Source organism: Glandiceps talaboti, chromosome 3 (assembly GCF_964340395.1).
Source record: "Glandiceps talaboti chromosome 3, keGlaTala1.1, whole genome shotgun sequence".
NCBI classification, from domain to species: domain Eukaryota; kingdom Metazoa; phylum Hemichordata; class Enteropneusta; family Spengelidae; genus Glandiceps; species Glandiceps talaboti.
The window spans coordinates 28,824,965-28,848,379 of record NC_135551.1 but is presented as its reverse complement, the minus strand read 5'-3'; the positions used below and the strand labels follow the sequence as shown (position 1 = coordinate 28,848,379).

The following is a 23,415-nucleotide window of genomic DNA, read 5'->3' as shown; positions in this document are numbered from 1 at the left end:
TACTAGCCATTACATCATTGCATTCCCACACCTCAGTCAGATGTTTTGGGGCGTATAGATTTCTATGCATACCAAGTTCATTTATTTCATACGCTAATTTCATCTAGAATTTTAAAAAAATAAAAAATGAGAGAATATATGAAAATAAGTTTTGATATTTTCTTTACACACCATCATTTGTGCTTGATGATATTTCAATATATGGAAACATTAAAGATTAATTCTCAGATTAGACTTGATATTGTGATTACTTTTGTCCACTCAATTTAATTACAAATCACTTCCTGTATGTAAAATAACCTATATCTTGAGTTATAAACATTGACTTGGTTTCTATTGTTTTACATTGTTTTTTCAAGTAAAACCAAAAAGTTGCTCTATTATTAAAAATCCAAAATAAGTATATATTTCTCATCCATAATACTATTGTAAAGTTGTGTACAAAAAACAATGAGGAAAACTGCTATCCTTCTAATTTTTAAAATTACAATGTTTGTCAAAAGAACTTAAAAGTATCACCTGTTGTGCACACCTCTCTACAGGCATCTTACCCACAGAAGTTGCTAACCCTGGACAAAGGACAGATTTTATTGGATCGACATCATCTCTTTTATTGAATTTTTGAACTGTAATAAAATGAATACAAATTAGAGATCTGTAACAGAATAATGAAAGTATATTATTCATCATCTTATCTATGAAATACAAAAGTATAAAAATGTACTACTTATTACTGCAGCAGATGCAAACACATGATCTGGAAGTCAGATCCCTTTGGACGATTCTATGAAAGAGACAAACAAACACTCCATAACTAATAGCTCATCCTATATATTGAAACCTGCAAAATTCCTTGGTTTACCAGCTGATAAAGAGTAGTTCAGTTTATTGGAAGACCTGACTCAACAGTGACCCCCTAGCTTTATTACAATTGTTAGGTAAACGTAATTGTCTTAATCTTGAAAAAAAACGAAAATTAATTACTAGCCACCATTGATGTCATACCTGCTAGAATAACAGCTCTAAATGCTAGATATGCATTGACTGTATTAGCAACGACTTGTGGTACTCTCATTGTAGGTGCAGATATCAGGTATTTAATCAGTTTTCCTTCATTATGTTTTGTTGATGGCGTTGGGGCTTCACTGTCAGGGTCATAGGCTGGTATGATTGCAACATCTCCCTAGAGACAAACAGAAAGTAAGCAAGATTCCAATGGCAGGTGTTAATTACTGATATATAATGGAACACGCTTTACATGAAGGACAGTATTTATATAGAGGACACTATATTGGAAAGGTTTCATGGTAGAGTATGCTACACATCAGAAAGGTCTCATGGTAGAAGGTGTTATACATTGGAAAGGTTTTATGGTAGAGGGCGCTATATATATCGGAAAGTTCCCCATGGTGGACATGGAGGGTGCTATACACATCGAAAAGCTCTCATGGTGGAGGGCACTATACATTGGAAAGATTTCATGATTGAGGACGCTATATATTGGAAAGGTTTCATGATTGAGGGAGCTATATTGAAAAGGTTCCATTGTTGAGGGCGCTATATATTGGAAAGATATGAAACAGAGGACAGCAGATTAGATGGAAAATGGGATAATGATATGTGAGTAGTATTTAAAGTATTGAAAAGATGTCATACACTGATTTGTATACACACTTTATATCAAGGAAGTATTAAGTCCAGGTGATATATAAACTGATAACTTACCACTAATATTTCTCCATCTTTTTCTTCTCTGATAACTTTCTGAAGCCTTTCCTGCCTAAAAACATACAATTATTAGATTTCACTTTGAATACCAAGGAAATTGCAACATTTTTTTAATTTTGTTTGTATTTCATAGTACTACACATTTGTTGAGGGTTTCTATTGGACGTTTGAGGTAAGTAATATTTTGGTTAAATATTCACCAAGTCACAGCAATTTGAATGCAGTTCTCATATCTGACTGGAAACAAAAATGACTAATTTTTTGTTTCATTTCATGAAAATAAAAATGTGACACTGGTTTTCATGGTTACACATACACTGACAAAATGAATTGGTTTACTTCATCATTATACAAACCCACATTTGCCATCCAAAATGAACAGAATACACATAATCGATTCCTCCATCCATGAAACCAAAACTGTTTGCCGGGGAAACCTGGTAAGAATTCAGAAAAGAATGTCATGATTATGGAATATGTTTGTGTGTTATTAAACAAAGTATTAAATTTATGGTAGTGGGGGGGGGGGGGGGGGGTGGTAGGGTGTCATGAATCATGATACCACCTGGCTGTCTGTGTCATTATTATCTTAACAATCAAAGTGAATTACAGTAATAATAAGAATGATCAATGTATTACTTACAATTGCATCAGCTGACGGGGCTTCTTTGAAGATGTCGCCACAAGTTGCCTGTAAAGCCAAACAAAATTAAGAAATGTTTTTTTACAGAATAAAACTCAAAAAGTGGAATATGCGAGCACTAAATCACTGCCAAAAATTGATAATATTGTCCCCAAAATTTGAACTTGCATAACTTTAAACTTTAATATACCTTACCTTAGCTCAAATACAGGATCAACATAAAATAGCAAAACCAAAACAACAAAATTGTACAGATTCAAAAAAATTGCCTCAAGGAAAGTGCTCTTGCATAATTTCGAAATGTGAAAATTATAATTAATACTAATAATTATCAGTATTATTATTATTATAAACAATAACAATATTTTAAACATATCTTATTCATTTGATGGTACGAAAGGCTATACATGTATTGACAGTGTGTTCAAAGTTATTGGATATGGTAAAGCAAGTTTCCATAGTTACAGAATTGTTATATTTTGCATAACCTTAGCCGAAGTGAAACTGTGGGTACTGAACTTGAGGTGTGGAGGCGGGTTATGGAATTGCTCAAAGTTTGAAAGTATTTGTTGTTGAATTAAAAAAATCATCAATTTTTTACCGTAACACTGTTGTATTCTTTAAATTCTTCATTCCATGCTTGGACTAATCGTTGGTTTATATCGCGAAGATGATACACAACATTGGTCTTCGGACTCGGTTTCTCACTAATTTCCAAGTTTTCAATCGCTGCCATTTTCACTACCTAGCGTATACTAGTATGTGGGAGACAACCAAGGAATTTAGTGTCAGCAGTATCTCGTGGCCAATGTCGATGGCGATCATGAGTAATGATCTATTTTCTGTGGTTACGTACGTTCAGAACATGTCATCCCAGCTCGACACAAGGGAGGTGTCGGTACTATTACGGGGGTGGGCCAGATGAAAATCAGATGGAACTTGTCAAATGTGACCCTCTCCTGATCATAATTCTAGAAAGTGACCAACCTCCATTACATATTTGTGACTCTACTTAATGAGTTAGTGAAATATTCAAATGTTCCCAATCACAGCTAAGTAAAATCTGACCCTCCGCTAATTCCCCCCCCCCCCGTATCATTACCGAAGGCTTCCTACCTCATCTGCTTCAGTTATATTCTCTCTTCCGGGTGCGTGATTTACATAACAAATGCTAATTTACATACGTCCAACCTGAACCATCATGGCGGCCAACATGTTGAAAAGTTGCGTACGGCTACATCAAATAAAAACGCCAGTAAGTTATCTTTTTAACCCAGAATTTTAGCAAAATTCGATACTAGCGACATTTGTAATGCTATGGTATGCTCTCACGTCTGTATGTAAATATCGATGACTTTCGAGTTCGTGGTTTGTTCTGCAGCTCTGGTGGAGGTTGTTCCTCGGGGGTTGTTCTCCCAACCAACGTGTGTGTAAAGTGAACGTTACCAATTTCTTAGGTAGTGGAAGGGTTGGTTTTTACTTCAGAAACTGCTCGTTGACGACATTTATTCAGTTATTCTTAAAACTCTGCATATCTTTGAAGATAAAAACAAATAATGTATATAACTATATAAGTGAATACAGGGGTAATATTTTTATCTGTTTTGGCACGTATTAAATCAGGTTAAAGGTCAAGCGAGTTCATGACATATTATTAGCCATCATAAATTTAATATTATTTATTGTCACATTTTCGAAACACAGCATTGTTTTTCAATAACCATTAAGAAAAACTATGCAGGACTTGGAGTGTTGTACACAAAAAATAAAATGCCACAATAGCTGGAATAATTCTCTGGAATAATTGTAGTTTTAATTTTGCCCCATCTTTTTTTACATTGTATTTTTCTTAATTTTTCTGTCTGTCAATGTCTGCGAAGATATCAGTATAATAAAATGTGGGTGAAAAACCATGTTACCTAGGCTATACTGTAGCCACTACTCTTTAGTAGCAGTGTCTATGCAATATAGTCTCAAATGTTGACTTGTTACTTTATTAGGGGTGTCACTGATTGTCAATGTCAGATCCTTCCACACTTATGTATCATTTTATTGCTTTTATTACAGATTTTTGGACATCGAAACTTTTCTGTGGTCAAGGGACTGAATGTAAGTATTATCAATTCATATTATTAATCATTATATATAGCCTTCATATTAGGTTATATTTCTGAGGGCAAATACAATAACTTAGCATGCTGCATAACAGAGTGTTGGTATCCTCACACTGAACATATACTAGTAACTCAATGTCAAGGCTATAATGTATAGATGTAACTATCATGCAGGACATGTAGGAAATTTAAAGGAAATAAAAACTTGACTTTCCTCCTGAACAATCCTACTTGATTTTACATTCATTGCCCAAAAATATTAGCAACTCAGTATTGATGTACTATTGTGTAGTCCATGTCATTTGCATAATTGTGTAAACAAAGTCACTGTTGTACACAGGGCTCGAAATTAACAGTAGTCCTGTGTCCACAGACTACCAATTCTTGTCATGGGGCTACCATAATTTGCAGCTCGTAGTCTGGATGGAAGTTTTATGGACTTGAATCAAAAGAGGAACTCTGTTTTCAGTTCAGGAATATGGGACTAATGCTACCACTTTTTCTGAAATTGGTGGCCCACTAAGTCTACCAAAGAAAAAAGTTAATTTCAAGCCCTGTGTACCTCATAGTTGATGACATTACACAACCTTCATAAAGTTATGAACACAATGGTGTCACATTTATCATGTAAAAGGAACTACAGTCACATGAAGAGAATTAACCCACAGAACTCATCATGGCACAACATTGATGGAGTGTTGACCCTTTAAGTTATGTAGTCACTAATTTCTTACCCATCATCTGTCTTATTATAATTATTGTATTTCTAGCACTCTCATTTCATCAGTCATGTAAACACCTATTAGTTTGTTAACCCTTGCTATTGTCATTTCAATATAGGATGTAGTCATAGCCAGTGCAGTCAGAACACCTATTGGTTCATTTAGGTCATCATTAGTTGGTGTTCCAGCACCAAGACTTGGTGCCATTGCTTTGAAGGCAGCTGTAGAGAAAGCAGGTAATGTAGAAAGTAGACACAAGATTTGTCTTAAGATGTCTTTAGATTGTTAACTTACTATTTGCATGTGTGTATGTGTGCATTTACACACACATGTGCATGCATGTGTGTCTGTCTGTCTGTCTGTCTGTGTTTGTATGTTGTCTGTATGTATGTATGTATGTATGTATGTATGTATGTATGTATGTATGTATGTATGTCTGTCTGTCTGTCTGTCTGTCTGTCTGTCTGTATGTATGTATGTATGTATGTATGTATGTATGTATGTATGTATGGATGGATGGATGGATGGATGGATGGATGGATGGATGGATGGATGGATGGATGGATGTATGTATGTCTGTCTGTCTGTCTCTCTATCTCTCCCTCCCTCTCTCTCTCTGTCTCTCTTTGTCTCTCTGTCTCTGTCTCTGTCTCTGTCTCTGTCTCTCTCTCTCTCTCTCTCTCTCTTTCTTTCTCTCTCTCTCTAAAAAATATGGAATATATACTCTGGTCATTCTACATTACAACAACATGTGTCTGTGGCATGACAGTGCATGTCTACTTTGCTGGTTCTGCTGTGTTCAAAATTTGAGTCAAAAAGTTCAAAATTGACATAGTTTTCCACAGTATTTCTTTGATATTACTGGTGCTGGTATAATTATGTTATTCCCAATATTTGTTTTCATTCAGCGGAAAATACTCGTGACCTAAGGGTTGTCACTACTCATCTTCATCTCGTAGTGACAAAGACCCCTTAGCTCACTTGACTGTATGAAAAAAAATATTGGGGAATAACATCTAAATACACTGAAAGTCTAACAAGATATCATACTTATTTTATTTATAGGTATTGCTCCAGAGGAAGTAAAGGAAGTGTACATGGGTAATGTCATCCAGGCTGGAGAAGGTCAAGCCCCAACTAGACAAGTAGCATTAGGAGCAGGTTGGTGTAGTACTTGAATCGTGTTCATGATTTACTGGGAAGTGGAGGCTAGACAAACTAAATGAACACTCTTCCTACTTTAAGTATGAATAAATTATATCCATGCACTTAGGGGAATACAGAGGTATAACATGCTACATGGTATACATGAATTTATGACTTTGGAACAGCTAACTGTACTGATGTTTATTGTGCAGGCTACCACATTGAAAACATATATATTGCCATCTTTTTTTGTATTCTGTTATGCTTTGCTTTGTATTGTTTTTCTTAACTAATTATTTTCTACTGTTATTTTGTTACCGTCATAAAGATGTAATTCTTGTTACAACTTTTCCTTTTTTCAGGTCTGCCTCTTGCCACTCCTTGCACCACTATCAACAAAGTATGTGCGTCTGGCATGAAGTCCATCATGATGGCTGCACAGAGTCTTATGTGTGGACACCAGGTAATGATACTTACTGTCAGTGTAATCATCAGATATTGCTGTAACTGTGTGTCTGTCACACATGTTAATCTTTGGTATGACAATATAAGTTGATAAGAACAATACTTCCATGTGATAAACTAATTAGTACAGGTATGTGATAAACTGATTACTACAGGTATGTGATAAACTGATTACTACAGGTATGTGATAAACTAATTTAGTACAGGTATGTGATAAACTAATTAGTACAGGTATGTGTTAAACTGATTAGTACAGGTATGTGATAAACTGATTAGTACAGGTATGTGTTAAACTGATTAATACAGGTATGTGATAAACTGATTTAGTACAGGTATGTGATAAACTGATTAATACAGGTATGTGATAAACTGATTAGTACAGGTATGTGATAAACTGATTAGTACAGGTATGTGTTAAACTAATTAGTACAGGTATGTGATAAACTGATTAGTACAGGTATGTGATAAACTGATTAGTACAGGTATGTGTTAAACTGATTAATACAGGTATGTGATAAACTGATTAGTACAGGTATGTGATAAACTGATTAGTACAGGTATGTGTTAAACTAATTAGTACAGGTATGTGATAAACTGATTAGTACAGGTATGTGATAAACTGATTAATACAGGTATGTGATAAACTGATTAGTACAGGTATGTGATAAACTGATTAGTACAGGTATGTGTTAAACTAATTAGTACAGGTATGTGATAAACTGATTAGTACAGGTATGTGTTTTTTAGTACAGGTATGTGATAAACTGATTTAGTACAGGTATGTGTTAAACTAATTAGTACAGGTATGTGATAAACTGATTAGTACAGGTATGTGATAAACTAATTAGTACAGGTATGTGATAAACTGATTAGTACAGGTATGTGATAAACTGATTAGTACAGGTATGTGATAAACTAATTAGTACAGGTATGTGATAAACTAATTAGTACAGGTATGTGATAAACTGATTAGTACAGGTATGTGATAAACTAATTAGTACAGGTATGTGATAAACTAATTAGTACAGGTATGTGATAAACTGATTAGTACAGGTATGTGATAAACTGATTAGTACAAATATGTGATAAACTGATTAGTACAGGTATGTGATAAACTAATTAGTACAGGTATGTGATAAACTAATTAGTACAGGTATGTGATAAACTGATTAGTACAGGTATGTGATAAACTGATTAGTACAAATATGTGATAAACTGATTAGTACAGGTATGTGATAAACTGATTAGTACAGGTATGTGATAAACTAATTAGTACAGGTATGTGATAAACTGATTACTACAGGTATGTGATAAACTGATTACTACAGGTATGTGATAAACTGATTAGTACAGGTATGTGATAAACTGATTAGTACAGGTATGTGATAAACTGGTTACCTTACAGGTATGTGATAAACTACTACAGGTATGTGATAAACTGATTAGTACAGGTATGTGATAAACTAATTAGTACAGGTATGTGATAAACTGATTAGTACAGGTATGTGATAAACTGATTAGTACAGGTATGTGATAAACTGATTAGTACAGGTATGTGATAAACTGATTTAGTACAGGTATGTGATAAACTGATTACCTTACAGGTATGTGATAAACTGATTAGTACAGGTATGTGATAAACTGATTACTACAGGTATGTGATAAACTGATTACTACAGGTATGTGAGAAACTGATTAGTACAGGTATGTGATAAACTGATTACTACAGGTATGTGAGAAACTGATTAGTACAGGTATGTGATAAACTGATTACCTTACAGGTATGTGATAAACTGATTAGTACAGGTATGTGATAAACTGATTAGTACAGGTATGTGATAAACTGATTACTACAGGTATGTGAGAAACTGATTAATACAGGTATGTGATAAACTGATTTAGTACAGGTATGTGATAAACTGATTACTACAGGTATGTGATAAACTGATTTAGTACAGGTATGTGATAAACTGGTTACCTTACAGGTATGTGATAAACTGATTAGTACAGGTATGTGATAAACTGATTACCTTACAGGTATGTGATAAACTGATTAGTACAGGTATGTGATAAACTGATTACTACAGGTATGTGATAAACTGATTACTACAGGTATGTGATAAACTGATTACTACAGGTATGTGATAAACTGATTAGTACAGGTATGTGATAAACTGATTTAGTACAGGTATGTGATAAACTGGTTACCTTACAGGTATGTGATAAACTACTACAGGTATGTGATAAACTGATTTAGTACAGGTATGTGATAAACTGATTAGTACAGGTATGTGATAAACTGATTAGTACAGGTATGTGATAAACTGATTTAGTACAGGTATGTGATAAACTGATTAATACAGGTATGTGATAAACTGATTTAGTACAAATATGTGATAAACTGATTAGTACAGGTATGTGATAAACTGATTAGTACAGGTATGTGATAAACTGATTTAGTACAGGTATGTGATAAACTAATTAGTACAGGTATGTGATAAACTAATTAGTACAGGTATGTGATAAACTGATTAGTACAGGTATGTGATAAACTAATTAGTACAGGTATGTGATAAACTAATTAGTACAGGTATGTGATAAACTAATTAGTACAGGTATGTGATAAACTGATTAGTACAGGTATGTGATAAACTGATTACTACAGGTGAGAAACTGATTACTACAGGTATGTGATAAACTGATTAGTACAGGTATGTGGTAAACTGATTAATACAGGTATGTGGTATTTAGACCAGACTTCAGTGTTAACTATGGGTTACATGAACATCTATTTTGTGAACTCTTTCCAGGATGTGATGGTGGCAGGTGGTATGGAGAGTATGTCAAATGTACCATTTATGATGAATAGAAATGCACCAGCGTATGGAGGACATAAACTTGAGGTAAGGTGGCAATTGACCCTGTCAGCCTGTATATCTCAATAAACAGATGTCATGGCAACGTACATGCATAAACGGATGTCACTGTAATGTCCATGCATACACTAATGCAATTGTAGTGTACATACAGAAACTGATGATGTCATTGCACCTTGTATACAGAAATGGATGATGTCATTGTAATTTGATATGATGACAAAAATACATTATATATTAACTTCACAAATAAGCTGAATTCTTAAAACTTCGTCATCACATTTGTCAATTATAAATTTATTTCAGGATGGTATTGTGAGGGATGGTTTGACTGATGTATACAATAAAATCCATATGGGTAACTGTGCTGAAAACACTGCTAAAAAAATGAACATTGGACGAGAAGAACAGGACCAATATGCTATTAATTCATACAAAAATAGTCAGAAAGCTGCTGAGGTAAGAATAATTTTTTGTTTCAAACCTGCCATTCTGTGTAAAATATGTTCTGAAATTATAATGATAAAGTTAAATTTGCATACACAGTTTGGAAAGAGTGCTGTGATAATGTTTTGGAATAATTTTTCAGTCCTTAGAAATATACAAGTTTGTGACAACAATGTCATGTATGTATTTCAGTCCATTTGCATAGCTTATACACATTGAAATTATTCCTACAACTTGGTAAATATATTTGTTCTGTGGTTACAACTGTGCTACCGTTTATGCAAATATAATAAAGTCCAAATTTAGCCATTTTGATGGATTGAGAAGATAATCTGAGACAAAGGGGACTGAAAAATCAATGATGAAGAATTTTAAGATTACTGTTTGCTTGATATTTTGGGTTTGTACAGTTTAACAAGTCATGGTTTTTGTTGTGACAAAGATTAACATATTCATAAACCAAGAAAAACTTTCACTTTCAACAAATTAATAGTTGTACAACTTCAGACATCAGACCATGGATGAACTGAACCTGTTACAAATAGGTAAAGTAAACAACTGAATTGGATTGGATTAATAACACTTGGCACAGCATGTTGGAAATACAGAGACTTGTATTACATTCCATCATTTGATAGAACAGTTTTATGGCCACTTTACATAATTATTCATGTTCACAAACAAATTTCCAGTTCCCCTGGCATTTCATGTAAATGTAAAAGAGGCCATAAAACTGTTCTTTTCTAATGATGAAATGTAATACAAGTCTCTCCTGTTCCAACGTACTGAGCCAAGTATTATTACTCCAATTCAGTTGTTTACTTTCCTTGTCTGTAACAGGATCCATTCATCCACAGTGAATCTGGTGTCAATAGTTGTATGCATTTCCACTCTCCCTACCATCACATACTAGACTTGTAAGAAATTACTATAATTTGAAATTGTACTGTGCAGGGTTGTTGTAATAAGAGACATTATAAATATAACATGCATGAAGTGTTATTTACATATCATGACAACCATTTTATGAATTGATTACAGAGTGGTATCTTTGATAAGGAGATTGTACCTGTCAGTATTCCACAAAGAAAAGGTTGGTATGAGGGTCATAGGACCTGTTTGATAAATGTGGTTGGTATGAGGGTCTTAGGACCTGTTTGATAAATGTGGTTGGTATGAGGGTCTTAGGACCTGTTTGATAAATGTGGTTGGTATGAGGATCATAGGACCGGTTTGATAAATGTGGTTGGTATGAGGGTCGTAGGACCTGTTTGATAAATGTGGTTGGTATGAGGGTCATAGGACCTGTTTGATAAATGTGGTTGGTGTTGGGATCCTGTTTGATTAATGTACCAGTGTGTATTCTCTGTTAGAGTGTATGTGTAGTAGCCTGTCTTGCAAGCCATGATAAATGAGAGTACAGCACTGAAGACTATTTACTTACTCTGTTATTTGTTGACATAAATTGTCCTGAATCAAGTAGACCACTACATTGTCAGATTCACACTCTGTCTGTCTATCGTGATAGAGGCACTATGTCAGAATACACTTTGCTAACAGTAGCCCATTTATACATACATGTTCTACCTCTGGAACTCTCTAACCATATACCCTGATTCACTCCATGTCTCTACACATCAACACAAGGTATGAAATTTGGTGTTTACACAGAGGACAATTAATTCTGAGTCATTACGTCTTTGTGTTATAGAGACCAGAGTGTTTCAAGAAGCCTCTTTTAGGTGTTTAATGTATTTTGGGGTTGTTGTTGTTGTTGTTGTTGTTGTTGTTGTTGTTGTTGTTCAAAAGTATAAGATGTGTTTACTGTTACACAGCAATCAAACCACCTGCAAATGTGAATAACGTATCTGAATTACTGACCATTGACCCTTGTCAACAAATATGTCACCTTTGACCTCACAGTGATCTGAAAATCTGCTACGTGTACTCTTTTGATATGAAAATAATTATAAAATAGGACAGTGTAATATACCGGTAGTTACTTTGGAACGACAAATTGAAATCATAAACTACTTTTCACGTCTGACAGGACCAGAAGTGGTTATTAAAGAAGATGAAGAATACAAAAAAGTGAATTTTGCCAAATTTCCAGCCCTAAAGACAGTATTTCAGAAAGATGGTGGAACGGTAACAGCTGCTAATGCTAGCACTCTAAATGATGGTGCTGCTGCCTTAGTACTGATGACTGCACAGGCTGCAGAGAGACTGGGTGTTACACCATTGGCTAGAATTGTAGGTGAGTTCTTGTCATCTTTTTCTATTTTTCATGATTTATTGTACATTTTTGAAAGCAAAGAGAAATAATTTGAGATGAGAGAAGCAAATTACTGATTGTTGGAAGGTGAGTACTAGAAGGGAGAGTAAGTGGTAGATTTGAGGGTAAGTGTCAGGAGGGAGGGTGGGTGGGTGCCAGGAAGGAGGATGTGTTAAAAATATTAATTACAAACAGTGGAAAGGAATTAACTGCTGATATATATCTTTTCTATAGGATTTGCAGATGCAGCAATTGCCCCCATTGACTTCCCTATAGCACCAGCCTATGCTATGCCAAAGGTATGTATGTGTGTGTACGTGTGCGTGTGTGTGTGTGTGTGTGTGTGTGTATGTATGTATGTATGTATGTATGTATGTATGTATGTATGTATGTATGTATGTATGTATGTATGTATGTATGTATGTATGTATGTATGTATGTATGTATGTATGTATGTATGTATGTGTTGACTTTGTGGATGGTACTAGTGAGAGATGGAAAGGGCAGGCAATTAGAGACTTAATATTACTGGAAATTTATGTATTCCTGTTCTCATTTATACTGCTGTACTTTCACTATATCATACCCAACTTTCACTATATCATACCCAACTTTCACTATATCATACCCAACTTTCACAATATCGTATTCATTGATAGATTAACCATTCATTATGTCATATATCTTGTCTCTAGGATAAAACAAACTCCATGGGGAGAGAATTATGATAACATGAACATGTATTTCAAACATTTCACCTGGTTCAAATGTTGTACGCTACATTTTTGAAAGAGATAGGTACAATAACTTGAGCATACACACAACATCTAAGTTTCCACCTCATGATTCAAATTTTGTTCACCGGTTTCTAAGAGAAAGGTACAATAATTTGAAGATATACACCATATCTAAGTTTCCACCCCTTATCATTGCAGGTATTGGAACAGACAGGAGTGAAACAAGACGATGTCGCCATGTTTGAAATCAATGAAGCCTTTTCTGTAGTAGTACTGGCCAATATAAAGATGCTAGGTATTGACCCAGACAAAGTTAACATCCACGGTGGTGCCGTCAGTATTGGACATCCTATTGGGTAAGTACATGTTATCATTGTGACTGTCTATACCTTTGGTTAGGACATAGACCCCACTGTCTATAGTTAGGACATAGACCCCACTGTCTATGGTTAGAACATAGACCCCACTGTCTATAGTTAGGACATAGACCCCACTGTCTATGGTTAGAACATAGACCCCACTGTCTATGGTTAGGACATATACCCCACTGTCTATAGTTAGGACATATACCCCACTGTCTATAGTTAGGACATAGACCCCACTGTCTATGGTTGGAACATAGACCCCACTGTCTATGGTTAGGACATCGACTCCAAACATTTATATATATATATACAATCTCAAGTAGTTGGTTTTTATCTTCTTGTTTCAGTATGTCAGGAGCAAGAATCACAGGTCACATGGTCCATAATTTGAAACCTGGAGAAAAAGGATTAGCAGGAATTTGTAATGGTGGTGGCGGGGCTTCAGCTATTTTGATTGAAAAACTGTGAGATGACATTTTTCTAACCATGTAAGCTGACACGTAAACTCTATAATGGTGTCTTCCACTTACTTCCATCTACAAGTTACAGAGGATTACTTCAATTTATGTAGGAGGTACAGGCATCTACGTACATCATTTCAGTCTGACATGCTTATGGCAAGGACTCATGATCTCTGAAAATAAAGATATCTAAAACAGAGTGCCACACTCACAGCGAACTCATTGAGTTAACGGTACAGTGTGAACTTTATAACCAAATATTATTTCAAGGGTGATAGAATGTGTGTGAAACAGAGAAAAAACGTTGTTGCTGGAAGTCTAAGGAGCAATATCAGATGAAAATTGATGACACAGCTAATTGTCAACAAAACATGGTGAATATTTGTCTTTCCCAAAATATAAACACTTTGGCTCCATGCAAAATTTGTAGAGGGTGCTGTTCAAAAGCCAAATGTTACCTGGTCGTAGAGGGCGCTGTTCATACTAAAATGGATTTCCATCATAGTCCACAGTCAGTGAATAATACAAAGTATAAACCTATGTCATTTCCCATTGTATATAAAGTACACTAGCCTTCAAGGCAAACATTCTTTTTCTGACATAGTTTATTTCAGGTGATGAATAAGAAGGATGTTTGTCAGAAGTGATTTGATGATATAATCTTTATTTAAAGTGATTTGAAAGACCTAAATGCAATGCATACCAATACCTATACTGACCTTAAAGAGTGCTGTAACTTTAACAATTAATAAAAACAATTATTGTAAAAATGTGTCTTTGATTTGCATTGTTCTCCATTCATAAACTTCACTTAGTTGGAGTCAGTGTGATTATCACTTTTATCTATGTCATGGGTACAGAGGTAATGTGAACATCACAAGAACTGAATAATTTGTATTCACGATTTGTTATGACAAACACAGAACAACACTGAAGATATCATATAGGAGATAATGGCGATGACAATATGATCAATCAATAACTTGGAAATAACTAATCAATTGTTAGATTTATTGATTGATTGACCATAGAGCCATATTCATGGAGTCAATAACATTACTTCAATTTCAAAGTAAATATTTTATTCAGAAATAAATATTTGTTATTTTTAATGCACATGATCAGACTCTTCTTGAAGTCTGACATCATCCATAGATTTTCTATATAAAGACCCCCTAAGATACTAAAGCTACCTATATGGTAATAGTACTGGGCCAAGCATCAAGCTCCAACACTGCTTAAAATATTCAACCAGAAGTTGGTGTAGTGAGATAGTTTCTAACAACACTGCTATAGAAGCTTCTTCATTGAGCTTTTCTTTTCATGGTGCAGTCACACCTAGTATTTTTACTCATAAAATTTACTTTTAACAGTCAACCGTTACCAGTTAGAATACTTTGTAACCTTTAACCCCTAGAATACCATGACTGTAGATTAATGACACTCTAGGCTAAGCAATTTTTACCTGTGCACCCTAAGTATTAACTGGAAGAGTAATCAATGTACACACTCCACCCTAAGTATTAAGTGAGAGATTCATCAATGTATACACTCCTGTAATTACATGTTACAAACAGTGTTTAGGTTATGGTTAATTGGAGTGACAACAATAACAGACCTTTCAGTCTGCCATTCCCTAAAGCGATTCTCTCAAACTTTCCAATTTGGAATCTAATTCTTCCTTCATTAATGGATACATTTTATACCCAACTTCTAGAACCAGTGCCCCAAAAATATGAAGACTGGGCTGAAAATGTGACAGTGTGTGTGTTGCAATGTTGAAAAGACTTGCTTGTTACCACGGTGATCACAGTCATGATCTAATATAGTGTTCTGTTTCTGAGCAAGGACAGGTAAAATATGAATAAAAATCAAAACATAAATATAAATATTCATTGATATATAAATATTAAAATACTAACTAAAGTTGTGTACAAAATGGCTCAAGTAAATCATGAGAAGCAAGACTTCAATTAGCCATATGAATTAAACTTGAAAATTATGGATTTATTTAGCTATGTACACAATTATAGTATCTTGACATGAATGTATAGAAAGTAGAACTAAGTTAATCATATGAAAACTGAACCATAAACCATCTCAGACTACTACCAGTATCGTTTTCCCGCTAGCAAATATAATCTTACAATGACCGTTGGTGGTGCTCTACACATCGTGTTATCTTCTTGAAAGAAACATCTCATGCCAGCGTTGGTGGCGCTCTTCAAGTTATCCTGCAATGCTCGATACAACTTTGTTAGGTAAAAATGGATGCTGCTAGTAGATTATTGATATTAAAACGTTAATTTTCTGATACTGGAAAGCATATTTCTAGAGTTGTCTAGTTAGTCTTTATACCACTAAATACATCACGTTATTGAAGGAATGTCTGCCTATTCATAGACAGTTGGTGGAGGGTCTATGGCCTATTGGAGACACTTAATAATCAGGTCACATTGCTCCTTCCACAACAAACTTCTATCAGCCAAATCTCAACCACACCTTTAATCTTCCCACCTCATCCTCATTTTTACAAGCCATTAATTTGTTATATTCATTATGACATGGTACGCACTACTATGTTAACGCTTATATAAAATATTAATATAAAGAGTACGATGGAATTCTTGTATTTGCCAAAAATTTATCATTATTTTGAGTTTCATTATTTGAGCTTCTCTTTGTTCAGGTATAATTTTAAATTTGATGTCAATAAAAATAAATAAAGGCAAAATTTTAACAAAATATCACTTTTCTCTTCTCACAAGAGAATCACATGAAATATGATAGCCCACACATTTTCTGAGGCATATCCATATCCATACCTCCCCTGCCCTGCCTGCTCACCCCATCTGCAGAGACATAGTGGACAAAACCACTAAATCTTTGACATTCACAGGACCATACTAAATTAACTGCAGCACAGGGGATGATTGGGGGATGTACACTGTGTTAGTGGCATTATTACGGGGAAGAAAACGACAAATTCTACAAGCACATGAATCAGTTTAGTTGGTGAAAAATAGATTTTATTTTCAAATGGAATGGTTGCATGATCATTAGTATGGAAGGCACATGGGTATGGTGTTAGAAATGTACATATTTTAAGACTATATGAACACTACATTAAAGACAACACTCTCTGAAACAGTCGACATCAAAAAACCAAAAACTACATACATATATACATACATAAATATTACAACTTAAAAGTCAAGTCTAGACATAAACTACATTAGATTGAAAATGAAATATCACAACTTTTTATCGTACATTTCAAACAAGGAAATATACCACAAGCATTTTTACTATCGTACATTTCAGATGAAATATATAACAAGCACTTTTAGTATTGTACATTTCAGACAATGAAATATACAAGTATTTTTAGTATTGTACATTTCAAATGAAAAAAATAAGCATTTTTACTATCGTATATTTCAGATGTAATGAAATATACAAGCATTTTCACTATCATACCTGTTTCAAATGAAAAATATACAAGCATTTTTAGTATTGTACATTTCAGATGAAATATATAACAAGCATTTTTAGTATTGTACATTTCAAATGAAATATATAACAAGCATTTTTACTATCATACATTTCAGATGAAATATATACCAAGCAATATTAGTATTAGTATTGAACATTTCTTCAATTCTACTGGCAATTTCTAAACAAAATGTTATCCTCAGATTATATATTACATGTCTGTTTCAAAAACTCATTTTTTAAAAAGCGCTGACTTAGTTGAATAACAAGTCATAATTTACTGACTTGATTTAAAAGTATTGCTTATATTAACAGTATAAAAATTATACTCCAATAGTTTGGAAAAACATCCAGAAGTCTTGGTCTGATAAAATATATCAGATAACTTAAACTATCCTTTACTATACTTTAACATGGTGGCCACCTTCAAGGTTAAAAGTCCTTCTAAAATATACATATCAATTATTCTGGGTTTTTGTTTATTTTTTATTTTTTAGCAAAATGTCTTGAGGAGACTGTACAGGAACCGAGTTCCAATATTCTGACCTTTGACCTTTGACCTCCGGTCTCTTATCTCACAGTACTGCATCTACAATTAATAAAAGTCAAAACGTGAAAGTTAGTTTTGCGTGCAAGAAATCTGCAGTGCTGTCTCTCAAATTTTGGAAAGACTTGGTTTGAAGTTTGATCAATTTTGAAAAGACTTGGTCTGAAATTTGATCAATTTAGAGTTAGACTCTATAGTTTTGATTATCAACGTACCTGTGACCCCTGCTCTTTGTACAAATGTGGTATAAACCAATTCTTTTGAGTGGTGAGTGAATCCACTATAAGTAAATCAGTGGTGTGCAGGTAAAACTTTTAGGGTGAACTCAGTACAAACTTACACCTGTTTCAGATGACATGCAGAATTGTACTTTTTAAGAGGTGATATGAATGAAAATGATACTTTATTTTGCATATTTCTAGTTTTAGTAGCTTAATACTATAAGGCCTAATACCCTATTCTAAGGGTACAACTACATAGATATTCTAGAAGCCAGGCCTTATATGATTAATACTGTTTTATAAAACAGGCCTTATATGATTAATACTGTTTTATAAACCACAGCCTTAGAGAATGAATACAGTTCTGTGATCAAGACCTTATATGGTTAATACTGTTCTTCTCTTTATTGAAATACAATAACTCATTTAATTCTATACCTGACTTAATTTTACAACAAAACTATCCAGAAACTCACTCACAATAAATAAAAAAATGTGCATTGGATTTCAGATATACGCGAGTTGTTAACATGTTATTTTTGTCCATTACTATTTATTTATTTTAAACGATATAATATTCACTACGAGGAAATATTAGTCATTATCTAACTATGAATAATTTATACTCATAAAATCTTTTATGTAAGGTTACTAAGTTGTCAAGAAGTACAAAAAAAACCATTGAAAGGAAGGCAAAATAAATTCTATGCAAAAATATGAATTTCTGGATGAACAAAAAATAAGAATTTCTGATTGAACCTTTTATTTCTACACATAAGACATGTTTTTACATTTTGTTTCCCTTTTTGCCAAAATTCAGTAATACTAATAGTAATATACGTGTAATCAAATTGAATGCATGTTATATCAATTTTAGTCTTTGTGGTTTTGACTTCATGGTCTTTTTAATGAATTTACTAAAGGTAGATTAATTGCTATGTCTACTTAAAATACACTTTACTCCATGATTTCTGACTTGTCCCTTTACAGTGCTTCCAATCAAAGTAGGTAAACTACAACATATTGATACATTACCAAAGTAGATTTGTGTCTTTGTATAAAATTTAGTAGGGTCACATCATATGAAGTGTGTCTGTTGTTATAGCCTTGGGGTAGCGAGTCGTTACACACCAACGGCTGGACCTTTCAGACTACTGTTATTACAGATAACTTCAAATCATAGCAATTTGCAAAATTGGTACCTCTTACAGTTATCGTGTTACATACTAACGGCTGGACCTTTTACACTAATGTTATTACTGATAACTTTAAATCATAGCAATTTGCAAATGTGGTACCTCTTACAGTTATCATGGTTTGCTGTTGTTAGACATCACTCCACATAGTACATCTAGCTGTGATGTGTGAATAATTACACCCTATTTGGTGGTTTTATCAAAGTAAACATTGTTATTCAACTTTGTATAGGCAATGTTATGACTACTATCGCTAAATCTACATCAATGCATCAGGGCAAATTCAGTAATGTATCAATATGTTGCAGTACTTCATTGTTCATACTTCGATTGAAAACACTGTAAAAATACCTCAGATGTGCACCCTTCTACCTTGCTTGTACCTTCACTGAGATTTACAACAAAAAATATACAAGACATAGTCAATGTCACCCATATCACCTCTTAAATCATATATATTGAGTTAATTCATGCACAGGGTTTGATATTTGTACTTATCTAAGACAAGTTAAAGGGCGGGGGTATTTGTAAACTGTTCATGGGTTGAATTTTAGTATGGATAAAGAAAGAGTCAGCAAACTACATGCACACAACAACACTTCTAATTTACATTCCATGGTAAGTTAGTACAACCCATCAGTAAGAATAAAATATTTAAAAGATTACAAAGTCACCGACCAATCTTGTGATTTACACACCAAAGTGAATATTGCACCCCTAATTTCTATCATATTGGACTCTGCCACCTTTAAGTTACATAGGGGAACAAACCAAAGATGACACAAGTTAGGGGTGAGTGAAGTTACAATTTCTTAAAAAGTTCCACAGTGCAGTTAATTGAGTAGCATTTGTAGATTTGTAGATTTAAATAGAAAAGAGTTTTTTAAAAGAAAGAGGAATGCAGTTAGTTTTTTCACAGTAAAGTGTCCCCTTTTGACCAATGTTAGCACACGAATACCAGTAGCATACAACACATTACAAATTTTATACAAATAATGCCATCCAAGTTAAAACTTTGTCTATTTATGCCAAGCTATATATACATGATTCCTTACATGCTATTAATAATTTTGATAACATGCAGATAGAGAGTGTCTATACAAGTATTTGCCCTTCTTTCTCCTGATCTTTTTCGTCACTTGTTTTTAAGTCTTTAATTTGTGACTCTAGTTCCTCTAACTTGGTTTTCATTTCGTTCTGTTGAGTGACTACTTTATTTTCGGCTTGTTTCTGTACGTCTTGTATACGTCTCTCGTACCACCTTTCCATCTGTGTTGATACAGTATCAAAGAAATGCTGTGTTACCGTGACAGCATCAAAACTAGTATCGCTACTATCCGTGCTATAACGTTGAGAATTCGACTTACAGTGAGGGCCACCGTTTTGACGAGGTGGGACTGGACTCTTCGGTACAACTTGTTCTCCAGGACTTTCGACATTCAAGCGATCATTAGTTGATGGATGTGGTTTTCCACTGGCAGTAAACTTGTATGAGTTGTCTCTTGCAACTTGTTGAGATTGCCGAACATCCACTTTAGAGATCGGTTGATTTCTACGATCAAGTGGTGAGTACATTGACCTCCGAGTCTGTTGACCATATGGGACTGGACTTGGCGTATTCTGTCCAGATGAACTTGGTGCATCAATTAACTGTGGAGGTTTACTACTAGGTATTTTTGCTGGGTTATTATTTTCCTCCAGTAATGCAAGTGCAAGCAAAGGATCAATAGGGTCTCTGCGTGAGCGTGAACTTGTACTTGTGGACGTTGAATCTGAGCTGTCACGATTATTGTTCATTGCAATATAATTATTGTGTGCACGGGGCGTGCTTGTGGAGTCAGGACTAGAGGTAAGAGTGCTAGGTGATTCCTTGGCAGGTATGGAAGCATTTGCAAGTGATGTATTAACAGATATTGGCGATACTGCAATGGAATGTGGACTCTGAGATGAGTTTTGAGTCCTAAGAGCAGAATAGGAAGGCGCTGGAGTTCTTTGGGAGTGCAAATAAAATCTTGCCATACCCCCAGACTGTGTGGGATTAGGTCTTATGAACCCTTCAGATTTCACTCCGGAATTACGGTGTAAAAATGAACGATTTGGTGTCGGTTGATTCTCATGAGATGAAGAAATATCTGTTCTTGAGTTTCCTTGTAGATTTGTGGTATCATTACCAGAGTTTCTCTGAAGATAGTTTGAATTGTTCTGACCAGGTTCTGAAGTGTTTGCTACATTTTGTCCTGGTCTTGTAATATTTGTACTTGTGTGGTTCTGAGTGAGATACTGTGATGACTGTAGAGGACTACTGGTGTGTCCTGCTACATTGTTTCCATTCACATTTCTGGTTTGCTGTTCCCATTGCTGGCCAACAGTTCGTTTAGGAATAGCACCAGTCGTGGGATTTGAAGGATAACTGACAGTACGTGGTGGAGGGGGTGGTTTTGCAGGTTTGGGTGGCTTGGGGGGTTTAGGAGGCTTAACAGGTCTCCCGTCATTTGAGTCATGTTCTCTATCAGTGGCAGTATTTTCTGATTCCTCTTCTAAAAGAAGGGGATCAGCAGCAGCATTTTCAATTGGTTTAGTCTTTGCATAACGTACTTCTTGCAGAGTTCGAGTGGCAGTAATAGGATCTGATGGTTTGACACCGGATTGTGGCGTTGACTGATCTGATGCTTTATTACCACCAGGTTGTGATGTTGATGGAACTTCATCTTCCTGCGAATCACTTTCAGTACAATTTTGGGTATGCTCGGAATTATGATAGTTGCTTGGCAACCTTCCTTCTGATTTTGACCGCAATAATGACGCGCCTGGTTCATCATACTCGTCATCATCGTCTTGTCCGGGGTCACTCGTTCTGTCTATAATTGAACCGTCACCATTTATGACAAAATCATCACCATACTTTCTCTCAAAGTGTTTAAATCGGTCTTCAAACCAGCCTTTGAGTTCTCTCCTAAGAGCATTAATCCTAACAGTACTGCGTCTTTCAAACTCTGCTTGTTCTTTCTGTGCTCTCCTGTCAATCCTATGTAAGCATTCTGTCCTTTCAGCTGTTATACGTTCTTTACACAGCTGATCTAAACAACTTGACTGATGCGCCATCTTCTTATCAAAGTACTTCATTTTGTCTTCCATCATTTGAGATGTTGACTCTATTTCGTACATAAACTTCTCTTTTGTAGCTTCTAACTGGTTTTCCAGTCTTCTAATATAAGGCATACAGTTACAATTGGAGACTTGTCTCTGTCAAAGATAAAAAGACAAAAATTATAGTTATCTTGTGACAGTTGTATTAAGCTAGCTAATATACTAAAGAACATCAGTGTGTCATCTAAGCCAATTTGATGTCATGCACGACTATTTTTTTCTGGTGTACCATGAATTGGTGTTCTCCTATCACTTACTATGAACATGTAGTGCCTCAAAGAAAACTATTTTATCATGTTGACCAATATCAACAAATTTGTCTTTCAATACAGAGCAGTGATGAACACATACATACATACATACATACATACATACATACATACATACATACATACATACATACATACATACATACATACATACATACATACATACATACATACATACATACATACATACATACATACATGCATACATGCATACATGCATATATACATACATACAATACAAAATTTAGTAGTTTGTCAGAAATATCCCATGCTAATAATAAATCATGGTAACCTGTCTGTATTACATAGCTGGTATTTTCCTACAGCATTGTAGAATACATTCAACCAAGCAAATCTGTAATTTCTGAACCGTCTCTCTCCATAGACTAGATGATCAAAGTGTTTGACTACATGTAGTAACCTCTACCCTATACCCCATTCCTACTCTACAACCCCCATCCCATCCTACACCCCTACCATACCCTAATCTACCCTACCCTGCACCCATACCCTACCCCACAACCCCAGTCCCCTCACTCATATCATACTAGTCTCTGTACA

At 34.6% G+C, this 23,415-nt stretch overlaps 3 protein-coding genes across 11 annotated transcripts in view; 1 reads left to right on the top strand and 2 right to left on the bottom strand.

The window, feature by feature from the left end:
* Nucleotides 1–3,207, bottom strand: part of LOC144433441 (uncharacterized) — a 3,234-nt gene extending 27 nt beyond the window's left edge. Inside the window, exons 1-7 of the mRNA XM_078121759.1 lie at nucleotides 2,973–3,207; nucleotides 2,372–2,419; nucleotides 2,089–2,165; nucleotides 1,726–1,780; nucleotides 1,006–1,183; nucleotides 520–626; nucleotides 1–103 (exon numbers count right to left, since the gene is read on the bottom strand). The exon at nucleotides 1–103 is cut by the window's left edge and continues 27 nt beyond it. Of these exons, the coding sequence (XP_077977885.1) occupies nucleotides 1–103; nucleotides 520–626; nucleotides 1,006–1,183; nucleotides 1,726–1,780; nucleotides 2,089–2,165; nucleotides 2,372–2,419; nucleotides 2,973–3,107 (703 nt within the window). The 5' untranslated portion in view covers nucleotides 3,108–3,207. The remainder of the gene's footprint in view (nucleotides 104–519; nucleotides 627–1,005; nucleotides 1,184–1,725; nucleotides 1,781–2,088; nucleotides 2,166–2,371; nucleotides 2,420–2,972) is intronic.
* Nucleotides 3,208–3,568: 361 nt separating this feature from the next.
* Nucleotides 3,569–14,705, top strand: LOC144432530 (acetyl-CoA acetyltransferase, mitochondrial-like). The gene is made up of 12 exons (XM_078120756.1): nucleotides 3,569–3,626; nucleotides 4,439–4,480; nucleotides 5,326–5,443; nucleotides 6,273–6,368; nucleotides 6,716–6,816; nucleotides 9,629–9,721; nucleotides 10,001–10,153; nucleotides 11,183–11,234; nucleotides 12,192–12,398; nucleotides 12,651–12,715; nucleotides 13,352–13,509; nucleotides 13,866–14,705. Exons 1-12 carry the CDS (start codon nucleotides 3,573–3,575, stop codon nucleotides 13,984–13,986), a joined length of 1,260 nt encoding a protein of 419 aa, XP_077976882.1. The 5' UTR covers nucleotides 3,569–3,572; the 3' UTR covers nucleotides 13,987–14,705.
* Nucleotides 14,706–15,045: 340 nt separating this feature from the next.
* LOC144453991 (uncharacterized) overlaps nucleotides 15,046–23,415 on the bottom strand; it is a 52,424-nt gene continuing 44,054 nt past the window's right edge. For 7 of the 9 annotated variants that reach the window (XM_078145369.1, XM_078145371.1, XM_078145375.1 and 4 more), the window contains one exon: nucleotides 20,208–22,681. In XM_078145369.1, the coding sequence (XP_078001495.1) occupies nucleotides 20,534–22,681 (2,148 nt within the window). In that variant the 3' untranslated portion in view covers nucleotides 20,208–20,533. Of the gene's footprint in view, nucleotides 18,064–19,129; nucleotides 20,185–20,207; nucleotides 22,682–23,415 lie in introns of those variants that run through there. The other 2 variants (XM_078145377.1, XM_078145376.1) reach the window with 2 other exon arrangements.